The sequence below is a fragment of the Littorina saxatilis genome, linkage group LG9 (assembly GCF_037325665.1).
Source record: "Littorina saxatilis isolate snail1 linkage group LG9, US_GU_Lsax_2.0, whole genome shotgun sequence".
Taxonomy (NCBI): Eukaryota; Metazoa; Mollusca; class Gastropoda; order Littorinimorpha; family Littorinidae; genus Littorina; species Littorina saxatilis.
Window position 1 is genome coordinate 65,489,554 of NC_090253.1, and position 20,100 is coordinate 65,509,653.

The 20,100-nt window shown below is 44.5% G+C and overlaps 1 protein-coding gene and 1 long non-coding RNA gene across 3 annotated transcripts in view; one reads left to right on the forward strand and one right to left on the reverse strand.

Moving 5' to 3' along the window:
- Window positions 1-394, forward strand: LOC138976835 (uncharacterized). Its single transcript, XR_011459167.1, has 2 exons — window positions 1-137; window positions 286-394. It is a non-coding gene; the product is annotated as an uncharacterized lncRNA (long non-coding RNA).
- The window catches only part of LOC138976829 (ran guanine nucleotide release factor-like), a 27,806-nt gene continuing 7,922 nt past the window's right edge, over window positions 217-20,100 (reverse strand). For both annotated transcript variants that reach the window (XM_070349725.1, XM_070349726.1), the window contains exons 5-6: window positions 19,728-19,880; window positions 217-841 (exon numbers count right to left, since the gene is read on the reverse strand). In XM_070349725.1, the coding sequence (XP_070205826.1) occupies window positions 727-841; window positions 19,728-19,880 (268 nt within the window). In that variant the 3' untranslated portion in view covers window positions 217-726. The remainder of the gene's footprint in view (window positions 842-19,727; window positions 19,881-20,100) is intronic.

Below are 20,100 nucleotides of genomic sequence, written 5' to 3' on the forward strand. Positions count from 1 at the left end.
CCCTTGGGACCTGTCAAAAGTGTCCCAACAATTTGCAGATGGCCTTTAGCTGGCATGACAGGGTTTTTTTTTCGTAGAAATAATAAACCAACAGAAGATGGTCGTTGTCCTCTCATCGGTGGGGCTTCACATGACAGGTATATTTTGGTAGAAATAATAAACCAACAGAAGATGGTCGTTGTCCTCTCATCGGTGGGGCTTCACATGACAGGTATATTTTCGTAGAAATAATAAACCAACAGAAGATGGTCGTTGTCCTCTCATCGGTGGGGCTTCACATGACAGGTATACCACTGTACTGGTTTTCCATTCTCTGAAATACAGTCAATTCTTTCCAACGGCACATCGATTGGTGTTTCAATTCATTCAAAGTTTTCACATTCTTTCCACAGACCACAGACAAAACACAAAACCTCCCCACGCACAGCCACAACGATGCGAGAAGTTTGGTCAAGTCTTAATTTGCAAAGTCTGTTGAATATCACAGTCATTTCAAAACCGGCTAGTTCGGCTGCATGTGTCCCATAATGTCTGTTTACCAAAAGAGCCCCGCATCAAATACAGCGACAGAGTTGATACAGTGACAGGTCTTTGAAAGTTTTGCAATGAAAACAGCATCCTGAGAACTGTGTTTATCCAAAGAGCCCGGCCTGTGTCCACTAGGGTGAGAGAGTGGACGACGTTTCTGATAGTTTTACAATCAACACAGCATCAAGAGATTGATGTTTATCCAAAGAGCCCTGTGTCCACCAGGGTGAGAGAGTGGACGACGTTTCTGAAATCCTCCACAGTCCACGGTACCACAGCTGTTTCCACCGCCTTGTGACTGCTGCTTTCTGGGCTGAACACACAAATAATTAAAACAAAGAGAAGACAACAGTAACCAGGTTTGGTACGTTCTAAATCAATATTTCAACAGCTTGTCGCTGCCTTCTTCAGGATGGTAAAAAGTAAGGAATGACGGCACATGATAACTCACAATGACAGCACATGATAACACAATGACGGCACATAACACACAATGACGGCACATGATAACACACAATGACGGCACACGATAACACACAATGACGGCACATGATAACACACAATGATGGCACATGATAACACAATGACGGCACATAACACACAATGACGGCACATGATAACACACAATGACGGCACATGATAACACACAATGACGGCACATGATAACACACAATGACGGCACATGATAACACACAATGACGGCACATGATAACACACAATGACGGCACATGATAACACACAATGACGGCACATGATAACACAATGACGGCACATGATAACACACAATGACGGCACATGATAACACAATGACGGCACACGATAACACACAATGACGGCACATGATAACACAATGACGGCACATGATAACACACAATGACGGCACATGATAACACACAATGACGGCACATGATAACACAATGACGGCACATGATAACACACAATGACGGCACATGATAACACACAATGACGGCACATGATAACACACAATGACGGCACATGATAACACACAATGACGGCACATAACACACAATGACGGCACACGATAACACACAATGACGGCACATGATAACACACAATGACGGCACATGATAACACACAATGACGGCACATGATAACACACAATGACGGCACATGATAACACAATGACGGCACATAACACACAATGACGGCACATGATAACACAATGACGGCACATAACACACAATGACGGCACATGATAACACACAATGACAGCACATGATAACACAATGACGGCACATAACACACAATGACGGCACATAACACACAATGACGGCACATAACACACAATGACGGCACATAACACACAATGACGGCACATGATAACACACAATGACGGCACATAACACACAATGACGGCACATGATAACACACAATGACGGCACATAACACACAATGACGGCACATGATAACACACAATGACGGCACATAATAACACACAATGACGGCACATGATAACACAATGACGGCACATAACACACAATGACGGCACATGATAACACACAATGACGGCACACGATAACACACAATGACGGCACATGATAACACAATGACGGCACATAACACACAATGACGGCACATGATAACACAATGACGGCACATAACACACAATGACGGCACATGATAACACACAATGACGGCACATAACACACAATGACGGCACATGATAACACACAATGACGGCACATGATAACACACAATGACGGCACATGATAACACACAATGACGGCACATAACACACAATGACGGCACATAACACACAATGACGGCACATAACACACAATGACGGCACATGATAACACACAATGACGGCACATGATAACACACAATGACAGCACATGATAACACACAATGACGGCACATGATAACACACAATGACGGCACATGATAACACACAATGACGGCACATGATAACACACAATGACGGCACATAATAACACACAATGACGGCACATGATAACACACAATGACGGCACATAACACACAATGACGGCACATGTTAACACACAATGACGGCACATGATAACACACAATGACGGCACACGATAACACAATGACGGCACATGATAACACACAATGACGGCACATGGTAACACACAATGACGGCACATGATAACACAATGACGGCACATGATAACACAATGACGGCACATGATAACACACAATGACGGCACATGATAACACACAATGACGGCACATGATAACACACAATGACGGCACATGATAACACACAATGACGGCACACGATAACACACAATGACGGTACATCATAACACACAATGACGGCACATAACACACAATGACGGCACATAACACACAATGACGGCACATGTTAACACACAATGACGGCACATGATAACACACAATGACGGCACATGGTAACACACAATGACGGCACATAACACACAATGACGGCACATGATAACACAATGACGGCACATGATAACACACAATGACGGCACACGATAACACACAATGACGGCACATAATAACACACAATGACAGCACATGATAACACACAATGACGGCACATGGTAACACACAATGACGGCACATGGTAACACACAATGACGGCACATAACACACAATGACGGCACATGATAACACACAATGATGGCACATGATAACACACAATGACGGCACATGATAACACACAATGACGGCACATCTATAACACACAATGACGGCACATGATAACACACAATGACGGCACATGATAACACAATGACGGCACATGATAACACACAATGACGGCACATGATAACACAATGACGGCACATGATAACACACAATGACGGCACATGATAACACAATGACGGCACATGATAACACACAATGACGGCACATGATAACACAATGACGGCACATGTTAACACACAATGACGGCACATGGTAACACAATGACGGCACATGATAACACACAATGACGGCACATGGTAACACAATGACGGCACATGATAACACACAATGACGGCACATGATAACACACAATGACGGCACATGGTAACACACAATGACGGCACACGATAACACACAATGACGGCACATGATAACACACAATGACGGCACATGATAACACACAATGACGGCACATGATAACACACAATGACGGCACATGATAACACACAATGACGGCACATGATAACACACAATGACGGCACATGATAACACACAATGACGGCACATGGTAACACAATGACGGCACATCATAACACACAATGACGGCACATGGTAACACAATGACGGCACATAACACACAATGACGGCACATGATAACACACAATGACGGCACATGATAACACACAATGACGGCACACGATAACACACAATGACGGCACATGATAACACACAATGACGGCACATGATAACACACAATGACGGCACATGATAACACACAATGACGGCACATGATAACACACAATGACGGCACATGATAACACACAATGACGGCACATGATAACACACAATGACGGCACATGGTAACACAATGACGGCACATCATAACACACAATGACGGCACATCATAACACACAATGACGGCACATCATAACACAATGACGGTACATGATAACACACAATGACGGCACATGATAACACACAATGACGGCACATGATAACACACAATGACGGCACATAACACAATGACGGTACATGATAACACACAATGACGGCACATGATAACACACAATGACGGCACATGATAACACACAATGACGGCACATCATAACACACAATGACGGCACATGGTAACACACAATGACGGCACATGGTAACACAATGACGGCACATCATAACACACAATGACGGCACATGATAACACACAATGACGGCACACGGTAACACACAATGACGGCACATGTTAACACACAATGACGGCACATGATAACACACAATGACGGCACATAACACACAATGACGGCACATGGTAACACAATGACGGCACATGATAACACACAATGACGGCACATGATAACACACAATGACGGCACATGATAACACACAATGACGGCACATGATAACACAATGACGGCACATGATAACACACAAAGACGGCACACGATAACACACAATGACGGTACATGATAACACACAAAGACGGTACACGATAACACACAATGATGGCACATGATAACACACAATGACGGCACACGATAACACACAATGACGGCACATGATAACACACAATGACGGCACATGGTAACACAAAGACGGCACACGATAACACACAATGACGGCACATGATAACACACAAAGACGGCACACGATAACACACAAAGACGGCACATGATAACACACAAAGACGGCACACGATAACACACAAAGACGGCACATGATAACACACAATGACGGCACATGATAACACACAATGACGGCACACGATAACACACAATGACGGCACATGATAACACAATGACGGCACATGATAACACACAATGACGGCACATGGTAACACAATGACGGCACATGATAACACACAATGACGGCACATGATAACACACAATGACGGCACACGATAACACACAATGACGGCACATGATAACACACAATGACGGCACATGATAACACACAATGACGGCACATGATAACACACAATGACGGCACATGATAACACACAATGACGGCACATAACACACAATGACGGTACACGGTAACACACAATGACGGCACATGATAACACACAATGACGGCACATGGTAACACACAATGACGGCACATGATAACACACAATGACGGTACATGATAACACACAATGACGGCACACGGTAACACACAATGACGGCACATGATAACACACAATGACGGCACATAACACACAATGACGGCACATGATAACACACAATGACGGTACATGATAACACACAATGACGGCACACGGTAACACACAATGACGGCACATGATAACACACAATGACGGCACATGATAACACACAATGACGGCACATAACACACAATGACGGCACATGATAACACACAATGACGGCACATGGTAACACACAATGACGGCACATGTTAACACACAATGACGGCACATAACACACAATGACGGCACATGTTAACACACAATGACGGCACATGATAACACACAATGACGGCACATGATAACACACAATGACGGCACATGATAACACACAATGACGGCACATGATAACACACAATGACGGCACATGATAACACACAATGACGGCACATAACACACAATGACGGCACATGGTAACACACAATGACGGTACATGATAACACAATGACGGCACACGATAACACACAATGACGGCACATAACACACAATGACGGCACATGATAACACACAATGACGGCACATGATAACACACAAAGACGGCACATAACACACAATGACGGCACATGATAACACACAATGACGGCACATCATAACACACAATGACGGCACATGATAACACACAATGACGGCACATGATAACACACAATGACGGCACAGGATAACACACAATGACGGCACACGATAACACACAATGATGGCACATAACACACAATGACGGCACATGATAACACACAATGACAGCACATGATAACACACAATGACGGCACATAACACACAATGACGGCACATGATAACACACAATGACGGCACATCATAACACACAATGACGGCACATGATAACACACAATGACGGCACATGATAACACACAATGACGGTACATGATAACACACAATGACGGCACAGGTTAACACACAATGACGGCACACGGTAACACACAATGACGGCACATGATAACACACAATGACGGCACATAACACACAATGACGGCACATAACACACAATGACGGCACATGATAACACAATGACGGCACATGATAACACACAATGACGGCACATGATAACACACAATGACGGCACATAACACACAATGACGGCACATGATAACACACAATGACGGCACATGATAACACACAATGACGGCACATGATAACACACAATGACGGCACATGATAACACAATGACGGCACATGATAACACAATGACGGCACATGATAACACACAATGACGGCACACGGTAACACACAATGACGGCACATGATAACACACAATGACGGCACATGATAACACACAATGACGGCACATGATAACACACAATGACGGCACATGATAACACACAATGACGGCACATGATAACACACAATGACGGCACATGATAACACACAATGACGGCACATGATAACACACAATGACGGCACATGATAACACACAATGACGGCACATGATAACACACAATGACGGCACATGATAACACACAATGACGGCACATAACACACAATGACGGCACATAACACACAATGACGGCACATGATAACACAATGACGGCACACGATAACACACAATGACGGCACATGATAACACACAATGACGGCACATAACACACAATGACGGCACATAACACACAATGACGGCACATGGTAACACACAATGACGGCACATGATAACACACAATGACGGCACATGATAACACACAATGACGGCACATGATAACACACAATGACGGCACATGATAACACACAATGACGGCACATGATAACACAATGACGGCACATGATAACACACAATGACGGCACACGGTAACACACAATGACGGCACATGATAACACACAATGAGGGCACATGATAACACAATGACGGCACACGGTAACACACAATGACGGCACACGGTAACACACAATGACGGCACATGATAACACACAATGACGGCACATGGTAACACACAATGACGGCACATGATAACACACAATGACGGCACATAACACACAATGACGGCACATGGTAACACACAATGACGGCACATGATAACACACAATGACGGCACACGATAACACAATGACAGCACATGATAACACACAATGACGGCACATAATAACACACAATGACGGCACATGGTAACACACAATGACGGCACATGTTAACACACAATGACGGCACATGATAACACAATGACGGCACATGATAACACAATGACGGCACATGATAACACACAATGACGGCACACGATAACACACAATGACGGCACATGATAACACACAATGACGGCACATGATAACACACAATGACGGCACACGATAACACACAATGACGGTACATCATAACACACAATGACGGCACATAACACACAATGACGGCACATAACACACAATGACAGCACATGTTAACACACAATGACGGCACATGATAACACACAATGACGGCACATGATAACACACAATGACGGCACATAACACACAATGACGGCACATGATAACACAATGACGGCACATGTTAACACACAATGACGGCACATGTCACGATAACACACAATGACGGCACATGATAACACACAATGACAGCACATGATAACACACAATGACGGCACATGATAACACACAATGACGGCACATGGTAACACACAATGACGGCACATAACACACAATGACGGCACATGATAACACACAATGACGGCACATGATAACACACAATGACGGCACATGATAACACACAATGACGGCACATCATAACACACAATGACGGCACATGATAACACACAATGACGGCACATGATAACACACAATGACGGCACATGATAACACAATGACGGCACATGATAACACACAATGACGGCACATGATAACACAATGACGGCACATGATAACACACAATGACGGCACATGATAACACAATGACGGCACATGATAACAAACAATGACGGCACATGATAACACAATGACGGCACATGTTAACACACAATGACGGCACATGGTAACACAATGACGGCACATGATAACACACAATGACGGCACATGGTAACACAATGACGGCACATGATAACACACAATGACGGCACATGATAACACACAATGACGGCACATGGTAACACACAATGACGGCACATCATAACACACAATGACGGCACATGATAACACACAATGACGGCACATGGTAACACAATGACGGCACATGATAACACACAATGACGGCACATGATAACACACAATGACGGCACATCATAACACACAATGACGGCACATAACACACAATGACGGCACATGATAACACACAATGACGGCACATGATAACACACAATGACGGCACATGATAACACACAATGACGGCACATGATAACACACAATGACGGCACATGATAACACACAATGACGGCACATCATAACACACAATGACGGCACATGATAACACACAATGACGGCACATGATAACACACAATGACGGCACATCATAACACACAATGACGGCACATGGTAACACACAATGACGGCACATGGTAACACAATGACGGCACATCATAACACACAATGACGGCACATGATAACACACAATGACGGCACATGGTAACACAATGACGGCACATGTTAACACACAATGACGGCACATGATAACACACAATGACGGCACATCATAACACACAATGACGGCACATGGTAACACAATGACGGCACATGATAACACACAATGACGGCACATGATAACACACAATGACGGCACATGATAACACACAATGACGGCACATGATAACACACAATGACGGCACATGATAACACACAATGACGGCACACGATAACACACAATGACGGCACATGATAACACACAATGACGGCACATGATAACACACAATGACGGCACATGGTAACACAATGACGGCACATGATAACACACAATGACGGCACATGATAACACAATGACGGCACATGATAACACACAATGACGGCACATGATAACACACAATGACGGCACACGATAACACACAATGACGGCACATGATAACACACAATGATGGCACATAACACACAATGATGGCACATAACACACAATGACGGCACATGATAACACACAATGACGGCACATGATAACACACAATGATGGCACATGATAACACACAATGACGGCACATGATAACACAATGACGGCACATGATAACACACAATGACGGCACATGATAACACACAATGACGGCACATGATAACACACAATGACGGCACATAACACACAATGACGGCACATGATAACACACAATGACGGCACATGATAACACACAATGACGGCACATGATAACACACAATGACGGCACATGATAACACACAATGACGGCACACGATAACACACAATGACGGCACATGATAACACACAATGACGGCACACGATAACACACAATGACGGCACATAACACACAATGACGGCACATAACACACAATGACGGCACACGATAACACACAATGACGGCACATAACACACAATGACGGCACATAACACACAATGACGGCACATGATAACACACAATGACGGCACATGATAACACACAATGACGGCACATGATAACACACAATGACGGCACATGATAACACACAATGACGGCACATGATAACACACAATGACGGCACACGATAACACACAATGACGGCACATGATAACACACAATGACGGCACACGATAACACACAATGACGGCACATGATAACACACAATGACGGCACATGATAACACACAATGACGGCACATAACACACAATGACGGCACATGATAACACACAATGACGGCACATGATAACACACAATGACGGCACATGATAACACACAATGACGGTACATGATAACACACAATGACGGCACATGATAACACACAATGACGGCACATGATAACACACAATGACGGCACATGATAACACACAATGACGGCACATGATAACACACAATGACGGCACATGATAACACACAATGACGGCACATCATAACACACAATGACGGCACATGATAACACACAATGACGGCACATAACACACAATGACGGCACACGATAACACACAATGACGGCACATGATAACACACAATGACGGCACATCATAACACACAATGACGGCACATGATAACACACAATGACGGCACATGATAACACACAATGACGGCACATGATAACACACAATGACGGCACATGATAACACACAATGACGGCACATGATAACACACAATGACGGCACATAACACACAATGACGGCACACGATAACACACAATGACGGCACATAACACACAATGACGGCACATGATAACACACAATGACGGCACATGATAACACAATGACGGCACATGATAACACACAATGACGGCACATGATAACACACAATGACGGCACATGATAACACACAATGACGGCACATGATAACACGCAATGACGGCACATGATAACACACAATGACGGCACACGATAACACGCAATGACGGCACATGATAACACAATGACGGCACATGATAACACACAATGACGGCACATGTTAACACACAATGACGGCACATGATAACACACAATGACGGCACATAACACACAATGACGGCACATCATAACACACAATGACGGCACATGATAACACACAATGACGGCACATGGTAACACACAATGACGGCACATGGTAACACACAATGACGGTACATGATAACACACAATGACGGCACATGATAACACACAATGACGGCACATGGTAACACACAATGACGGCACATGGTAACACAATGACGGCACATGATAACACACAATGACGGCACATGGTAACACAATGACGGCACATGATAACACACAATGACGGTACATCATAACACAATGACGGCACATAACACACAATGACGGCACATGGTAACACACAATGACGGCACATGATAACACACAATGATGGCACATGATAACACACAATGATGGCACATGATAACACACAATGACGGCACATGTTAACACACAATGACGGCACATAACACACAATGACGGCACATGATAACACACAATGACGGCACATGTTAACACACAATGACGGCACATGGTAACACACAATGACGGCACATGTTAACACACAATGACGGTACATGGTAACACACAATGACGGCACATGATAACACACAATGACGGTACATGATAACACACAATGACGGCACATGATAACACAATGACGGCACATGGTAACACACAATGACGGCACATGATAACACACAATGACGGCACATGGTAACACACAATGACGGCACATGATAACACACAATGACGGCACATGGTAACACACAATGACGGCACATAACACACAATGACGGCACATGGTAACACACAATGACGGCACATAACACACAATGACGGCACATGGTAACACACAATGACGGCACATAACACACAATGACGGCACATGATAACACACAATGACGGCACATGGTAACACACAATGACGGCACATAACACACAATGACGGCACATGATAACACACAATGATGGCACATGATAACACACAATGACGGCACATAACACACAATGACGGCACATGATAACACAATGACGGCACATGATAACACACAATGACGGCACATGATAACACACAATGACGGCACATGATAACACACAATGACGGCACATGATAACACACAATGACGGCACATAACACACAATGACGGCACATAACACACAATGACGGCACATGATAACACACAATGACGGCACATGATAACACACAATGACGGCACATAACACACAATGACGGCACATAACACACAATGACGGCACACGATAACACACAATGACGGCACATGATAACACACAATGACGGCACATAACACACAATGACGGCACATGATAACACACAATGACGGCACATGATAACACACAATGACGGCACATGATAACACACAATGACGGCACATGATAACACACAATGACGGCACATGTTAACACACAATGACGGCACATGATAACACACAATGACGGCACATGATAACACACAATGACGGCACATGGTAACACACAATGACGGCACATGGTAACACACAATGACGGCACATGATAACACACAATGACGGCACATAACACACAATGACGGCACATAACACACAATGACGGCACATGGTAACACACAATGACGGCACATGGTAACACACAATGACGGCACATGATAACACGCAATGACGGCACATGATAACACGCAATGACGGCACATGATAACACACAATGACGGCACATGTTAACACACAATGACGGCACATGATAACACACAATGACGGCACATGATAACACACAATGACGGCACACGGTAACACACAATGACGGCACACGGTAACACACAATGACGGCACATGATAACACACAATGACAAATAAGTATGAAAGCTAGTTAATATTACACACCATTTTGCATTTTCACAAATCTCTGCGATTCTGCTTCATTGATCTGCAAGAATGCTTAGTCCAGCTTCATCATTGCTTGATGAAATTAGTCGACCCTGCCCTGGCAACCATGCACCTCAGCATAACGACCTCCCCAATGGATACTTGATGAGTGTTTTATCTCTATAATTCATCTTTACATAACCACCTCCCCAATGGATACTTGATGAGTGTTTTATCTCTATAATTCATCTTTACATAACCACCTCTAACCTGGGGAACGGGGCAAAAGGGGTAAAAAAAATGGTTACAGAAATGATATCGAATGGAAATGGTAAAGTGAATGTAGATCTAACAATTGCATCATGTTATACCTATGTACACCTCTGCATAATGGAGAATTTTCAAGTTGAAAACAGTAGAATTTAATGTGCCCTCACTGGCCAGCCATAGCTTGGGTGATTTGTTTACCATGGGAGACAACTACAACTTCGTTTTGCGCGAGCATTTGAAGCAGAACTCTGCACGTCAACAAATCTTTGGTAAGTAAAGTATTTCGTCTTTTTTGTGCGATTTATAGTTTGAATTAAAAAGTTGCCACTAAAAACTTGCAATATCAATGAATATTTCCGAGGTTTTACTTTGTTATAGGACAAATAAACGATCGGAAGCGATTGGAAGCGATCGATTTGATACTGCAGCAGACGATGCTTTGACAGTCTGTAATACGCTGCAGTGTTCGCTCGAATATATGTTTATAATTCCTTTTTTTGTCTTTTTCTTTATGAAAATGATCTAGTTGACTACTTTTCTTGGAATGCGCAAGAGGATGATAATCAGCAGTAGCTAAATATCTGTATTTTACTGTAAATAGGACCGAATTGTTTCAGCCGACCTTCACCTTCACGCCGGCGCTAATGTTTTTTAGGTCACAAGTATGGCTCGCGAAACAGATCTAAAGCTGCTGAGACAGTGTTGTGTATAAAATAGATTCACCGGAAAAAAGACATTATTGTACTTCTCATGATCAAACAATGAGGTAATTTAGCTACATGTATATTCTAACGTTGCCTTGTTGAGAACTGGGCGTGCGAGTCTGTGCGTGTGCGTTTGTGTGTGCGTGTGTGTGTGTGTGTGCGTGTGTGTATGTGTGAGTGAGTGTGTGTGTGTGTGTGTGTGTGTGTGTGTGTGTGTGTGTGTGTGTGTGTGTGTGTGTGTGTGTGTGTGTGTGTGTGTGTGATTCCCTGCCAGATTAAATGTCTAAAGTGATATAAAACAGAATGACTCATACTCAGTTTAATTTATTTTGCAGCTTTTGTTCCAATTACAAACCATGGCGCTGTGTGTTTTGTGTGGTGATCCGCTCAACCTTGGAGAGAAGACTGTTGTGCCAACAGACAGAGGAAGAGATACCATAAACAAGGCTAGTCTGGAACGTGGTGATGCCGTTTGTCTATCAGAAGGTGAAGCAGTGCACGAGGTTTGTCGTCGCAATTACACGAATGCACGTAACATTCAGAGCGTTTTGAAGAAGAAAGCAGAAAAAGAGAACGCTTTATCAAATCTAGCACAGAATTTGCGCTCACAGAAAGAATATTTTGACTTTGCTAAATGTTGCCTTTTTTGCGGCAAGGAAGCAAACCTTGACTCGCGCTCTGGTCCCAAAGTGTATCCAGTTAGGACACTTGACTTTGAACGCACAATTTTTCAAGTTTGTTCGCAGCGCTGTGATGAATGGGCAGACATTGTACGAAGCAGACTGGAGTTTGTATCAGATTTGCCAGCTGCTGATGCAGTCTACCATCAAAACTGTAGTCTTTGCTTTCGGAGCAGGAAAAGACCACCACAGTTTACTCAGTCGCATCAAGGCAACAAACAGGTGAAACTTGGTCGACCGAAAGATGAGAGGAAAGCTGAAGCGTTTGAGAAAGTTGCTACCTACCTGGTTCAAAATGAAAACGAACAGATAACAGTGAACGACCTGATTATCAAAATGAAGGAGTTTACAGATGATGCTTATAGCCACCCGACGATGAAACAAGAACTTCAAAATTATTTTGGTGAGCAGCTCATCGTCACGGAAGTCAACGGCAAGTCAAATGTCGTAACATTCAGGAAGACGGCCTCTTCAATTCTTCATAACTTTTATGCAAAAAAGGTCAAAGATGAGGATGCACAGAAAGAGCTGATTCTCAAAACCGCTGCAGAACTGCTAAAGAATGACATAAGAGCAGTGCCAACATCCCGTGCAATGTACCCCAGTGATGATGACATTTCATCGCGTGGCGCCAACTTAGAGTTTGTTCCAAAGTCCTTACAGATTCTTCTTGAAAACATCTTCAGTGGAAAGGAAACCAGCGTGAAAGTCTCATCGATTGGACAGGCAATTATGCAGGCATCTCGCCCACGATTGTTGCTGTGTCGATGTCCCCTACAGATCGGACTAGCTGTGCAAATGCATCACTGTTTTGATTCAAAGTTTCTCATTGACACATTGTATTCTCTGGGATTCTGTTCATCGTACAAGGAGGTTCTGACCTATGAAATGAATGCTGCCGTTTCAGAAAACAACGTTGCGTTTCAAGTTGATGGCCATTTTACCCAATATATCGCAGACAACCTTGACCACAACACAGCAACACTTGACGGGTGCAACACATTTCATGGAATGGGAATGATCGCCACTGTCACTCCCACCATCGGAAAAACAGACAGGATCAGAAGAAGAACTGACGTCAAGCCAGAAGAAATAGTGAAAAGAGCTAAAGTTGACATTCAGTACTACAACAGACAAGCGTGTGATGGCCTGCTGAAGCTGAAATTTGAACATCTTGAAAACGTGTTTGTAGAAGATGTAACATCAAAGGTGGATCTGCTGTGGAAAGCTTGCTGGCTGTTGCAACCCGACAGACCATCTTGGTCTGGTTTCATGCAAGCCATCCACAAGGGCAGATATCCAGGACAGTCATCCATAATATTTATGCCGATGATCGACATGAATCCCAGTGACACCACGTGCATATTTTCTACCCTGCATTTCATCAGTGCTCAGGCAAAGCGCAGCAACACGACACCTGTGTTGACATTTGACCAACCCTTATGGTGGAAAGCTCTTGGCATCATCTCCAGTGAGCCAGATGGCAGCGACCTTAAAGCCATTGTCCTTCGCCTTGGACCCTTCTGGAAATGAGTTTCCTGGCGTGTATTGGCCATCTGATGGAAGAAACGGGTCTTCATGAAGTGCTGTCTACTGTGTACGCACCAAACGCAGCGAGCAACATGCTTCAAGGGAAAGCTGTGCTGCGTGCCGTTCGAGGACACATACTTGTTGACGCAGCACTAAGTATGCTGTTGCTGTCTGACATATTCCGTGTGCCACTGCCACTGCCCGAAAGTGACACAGAAAAGAATAGAGATAAAAACACGCAAGATGAGCAGACAGGAACACTTTCGACCCCTTACGAGTCTGAACTCAATGTGAACCAAGTTGACGCACTGAGCATCAATAAGGACACTGCTGTGCAGCTTCACGGTGTTCTAGAGTTAGAACCAGTTTCCCAGCTCCCCTCTGATGTGAAGGGAATAGTGAGAGATGCACTGCGTGACTTCGAAGGTAGAGAAGATTTGAAGGCTGCTTCTTCTCTTCATGACCAACTTCTGAGGGGAGAGCTGACTCCAGAGTCGATCCAGAACAGCCAACATCTTGTCACAATCAGAACGAAACTACAGGAAAGAACACTTTCATTTTGCAGTAAAACCAGTGAACTCTGGTTACTGTACATGGCAATGGTTGACATCTTGAAGCGCTTTTTGAAAGCTGAGAGGACGGGAGATTGGTTTCTTCACCTTTCTGTTGTAAAGGAGATGCTGCCATATCTAGCAGCAGCTGGACACAACTCGTATACCAAGTCAGCCTATCTGTACCTGCAGATGATGAACCAACTTGACAAAACCAGTCCTGATGTCTACAAAAGCTTCACAGAAGGAAATCACGTTGTGAGACGAAGTGACCGCCAATGGGCTGGGATCTCATCAGATCTTGCGATAGAACAGACCCTGATGCGGGATGCATAGACAACAGGTGGTCTAACAAGAGGGAGAGGCATGACTGAGTTTCAGCGTTCAAAGTGGGTGCTCTCCATGCCAGCCTGCGCTCAGGTGAACAATGCCATGCAAGAAGTCACAGGCACACGGCGACTTTCAAGTGACCAGCATATAGAAATGGGGTCAGCAAGAACAGCTCGGGACACAAAAGACATGATGGCTATCACGTCTTACCTCCTGGACAGAAACCCTTTTGCTGATGATCAGGCCCTCAGGAACATTGCAACTGGAGTTGTTGGGGAAGCGGCTGTAAACGTTACCAAGGCCAGAGAGGTCGGGTGTGGCAAAATGCAGGCCATGGAAGGGAAAACAGTGTCGGATCTTGTCTTAAAAAAGAAGGATCAAGTCATAACACTGGGAACAAAAAAGTCACTGAAGGTTGATGGACATTCGATCACAGTCGACCCTCAGCTTCTCTTCCAGAGATTCATAACAGTGGCAAACACAACATACGAGGACAAGAAAGAACTCTTTCAGTTTGAACTGTGCAGCTTCCCCTCAGCCCTGTTTGAATCCCATGAATTTTTGAGACAGCCGAACAAAGCTACCCTGGCGGATGAACTGTGGAAGCTGGTTATTGCCCATGCAGGTTCTCCCAGCTCAAACTTTCCTGCCGACGTACAGTTCGTCATTGACGGAGGCTCTTTGCTTCAAAGGCTGCAAGGATCGTGGACGCGGGGAAACACCTTCCAGAGCATCATAGATGGTTATACACAGTTCGTCAACTCCCGGTACCCACATGCCGTCATTGTCTTTGATGGCTATATGTCTGGGCCATCAACGAAGGACATGACTCACCTGCGGAGGACAAAGGGGCGTAGAGGGGCTGCTGTCCATTTCTCACCGGACATGGTTCTCAGATCCACAAAAGAGCAGTTTCTTGCAAACGCAGAGAACAAACAGCGTTTCATCTGTGCACTTGGTACAGCTTTGGAAAAAAACTGCACAGTTATCCATGCCAAAGCAGACGCTGACGTGCAGATAGTCCTCTCAGCAACACACTGCGCCAGAGAAAAAGTCACTGCAGTAATTGCCGAAGACACGGATCTGTTGGTATTGTTAGGCCATCATGCATGTGCAGACGCACATGACATCCTGCTCTTTTCTGACAAACAGGCCGGTAAATCTTCAAAGTTCTGGAACATCAAACAGCTGATTGCAGCTCTTGGCAACGTGCGCCACTTGCTCCTGTTTCTCCACGCCTTTACCGGCAGCGACACAACCTCTAGGCCCTATGGCGTCGGAAAAGCAGCCTCGATGAAGAAACTCAGAAACAACCTACAGTTGCAAACACTTGCTGAAGTGTTCCTCCAAGACAATGCGACCTTAGAGGATATCCTATCAGCAGGTGAAAAGGCGTTAGTGCTGCTCTACAACGGTAGTTCCAGAGAGGGTCTCGATGAACTTCGCTACCGACTCTTCTGTTCAAAGGTAGCTGTTGGAACAACGTTTGTGCAAGTTCACACTCTGCCACCCACCTCAGCAGCTGCCCGATTCCACAGCATGCGAGTGTACTTGCAAGTACAAGAATGGATGGGACTCAAAGTGGCCATGGATCCCACGGACTACGGCTGGAAACTTGAGCATGGCATCCTTGTTCCAGTGACAACAGATCTGCCGGCAGCACCAGCCGATGTGTTAAAGGTGATTCGCTGCACATGCAAAAGTGGTTGTGACACAAAGCGGTGTAGCTGCAGGAAACACGGACTAGAGTGCACATCTGGATGTGGGGAATGTCGCGGTGTTGGCTGCTGCAACTCGCCTCTACCGTCTTTTGAAATCGAGAGTGAAACATCGTAACCATCATGTTTTCCTCAAAAGGTAGGCCTATTGTGTTATGCACTCTTTTCTTCACCTGTAGATGACTTTGAATGAAAGCCGTCCTAGGAAGTATTCTGCTGAAGAAGACAAAGGGATAGGAATAGGTATAGTCATATTAAAGAATGCGTATTTCTTTTATCGTCCGTACATGAACAACGCATTGCAATGCGTTATTGTTCATTTCATTTTCATTATTTTATTATCCCAGGGCTGGGAAATTCGGGTAGCTTCCTCCAAATGAAAGCTTGCAGCAACAAGAGTGGTGCTAACCAGGTGTGCGCGTGTTAAGGTGTAATCAGCTAACTGCACTAATAGCAGAATGACCAAGGTCTTTTACGTTTTACTGTGGTGACACGGGGGTGGGACATGGATACCGTTTCTTGGTCTGCACATACACTTGACCCTTGTCCGTCCACCGGCTTAATAAAGTGTTCCTTATAGATGATGGTAGGCTAATGAAGCGGCGTAGAGTGGAATTTTGCGGCGTTATTGGCAGAAACAAGGGTTTTTATATGTGACGTAATCAAACCGTCATAAAAAAGTTATGCAGAGGCTGCCAACGGTATAACTCGTTGGGAATGTTGAGACAGGCTATCTAAATGCGTTGCAACAAAAAAACTTTCTGTAACCATTTTTTTGGGGTCTAAGCATAAATCTGGACAGGCTCCCCACGCTACTCCCCAATGGATACTTGATGAGTGTTTTATCTCTATCATTCATTTTTACATAACAACCAGCTGTCTATAACGACGACTTTTGGTTGGTCCGTTTGTCGGTCATTATAGACAGGTTTAACTGTAGTGAGCATGGCAAGTACTTGGAGAGTGTCTGGGTATTTCAAGATACATTTTCATCTTGCGGTATGTACTGATAACCATATGCTTGTTTTCATTCTGCAAATGAGTACATTGTCAATGATTTTACCATTGCATATATAATTACAGCTTGTTTAAAACGCAATTATTCTTCACATTACCCACATTCTTTGTCTGGCTCACAAGACATTTTCCTAGTAAACAAAACATTAAATCTCAGGAATTTCGCTATTTGATGACTATGTCTCTTTCACTGGCTGAAAAGTGATACTGTGTGACAACGTTAACAGGGTGGAGGTACACACCTAACGTTAACAGGGTCGTTGAAGGTGAGGACGATGTCGGAGGTGAACTGGGGCAGCCTGAAGAGCACCATGTGGACGTTGACCTCGTTCTTGGCCACCTCCTTGAACTTGGACACGCGCTGCTGACCCACCAGCCAGTATGCCGAAGAACTCCTGCAATCACAACACTCTGTTAGAGTAAGGACACGCACTGCTGACCCACCAGCCAGTATGCCGTAGAACACCTGCAATCACAACACTCTGTTAGTGTTAGGACACGCACTGCTGACCCACCAGCCAGTACGCCGTAGAACACCTGCAATCACAACACTCTGTTAGTGTTAGGACACGCACTGCTGACCCACTAGCCAGTACGCCGTAGAACACCTGCAAT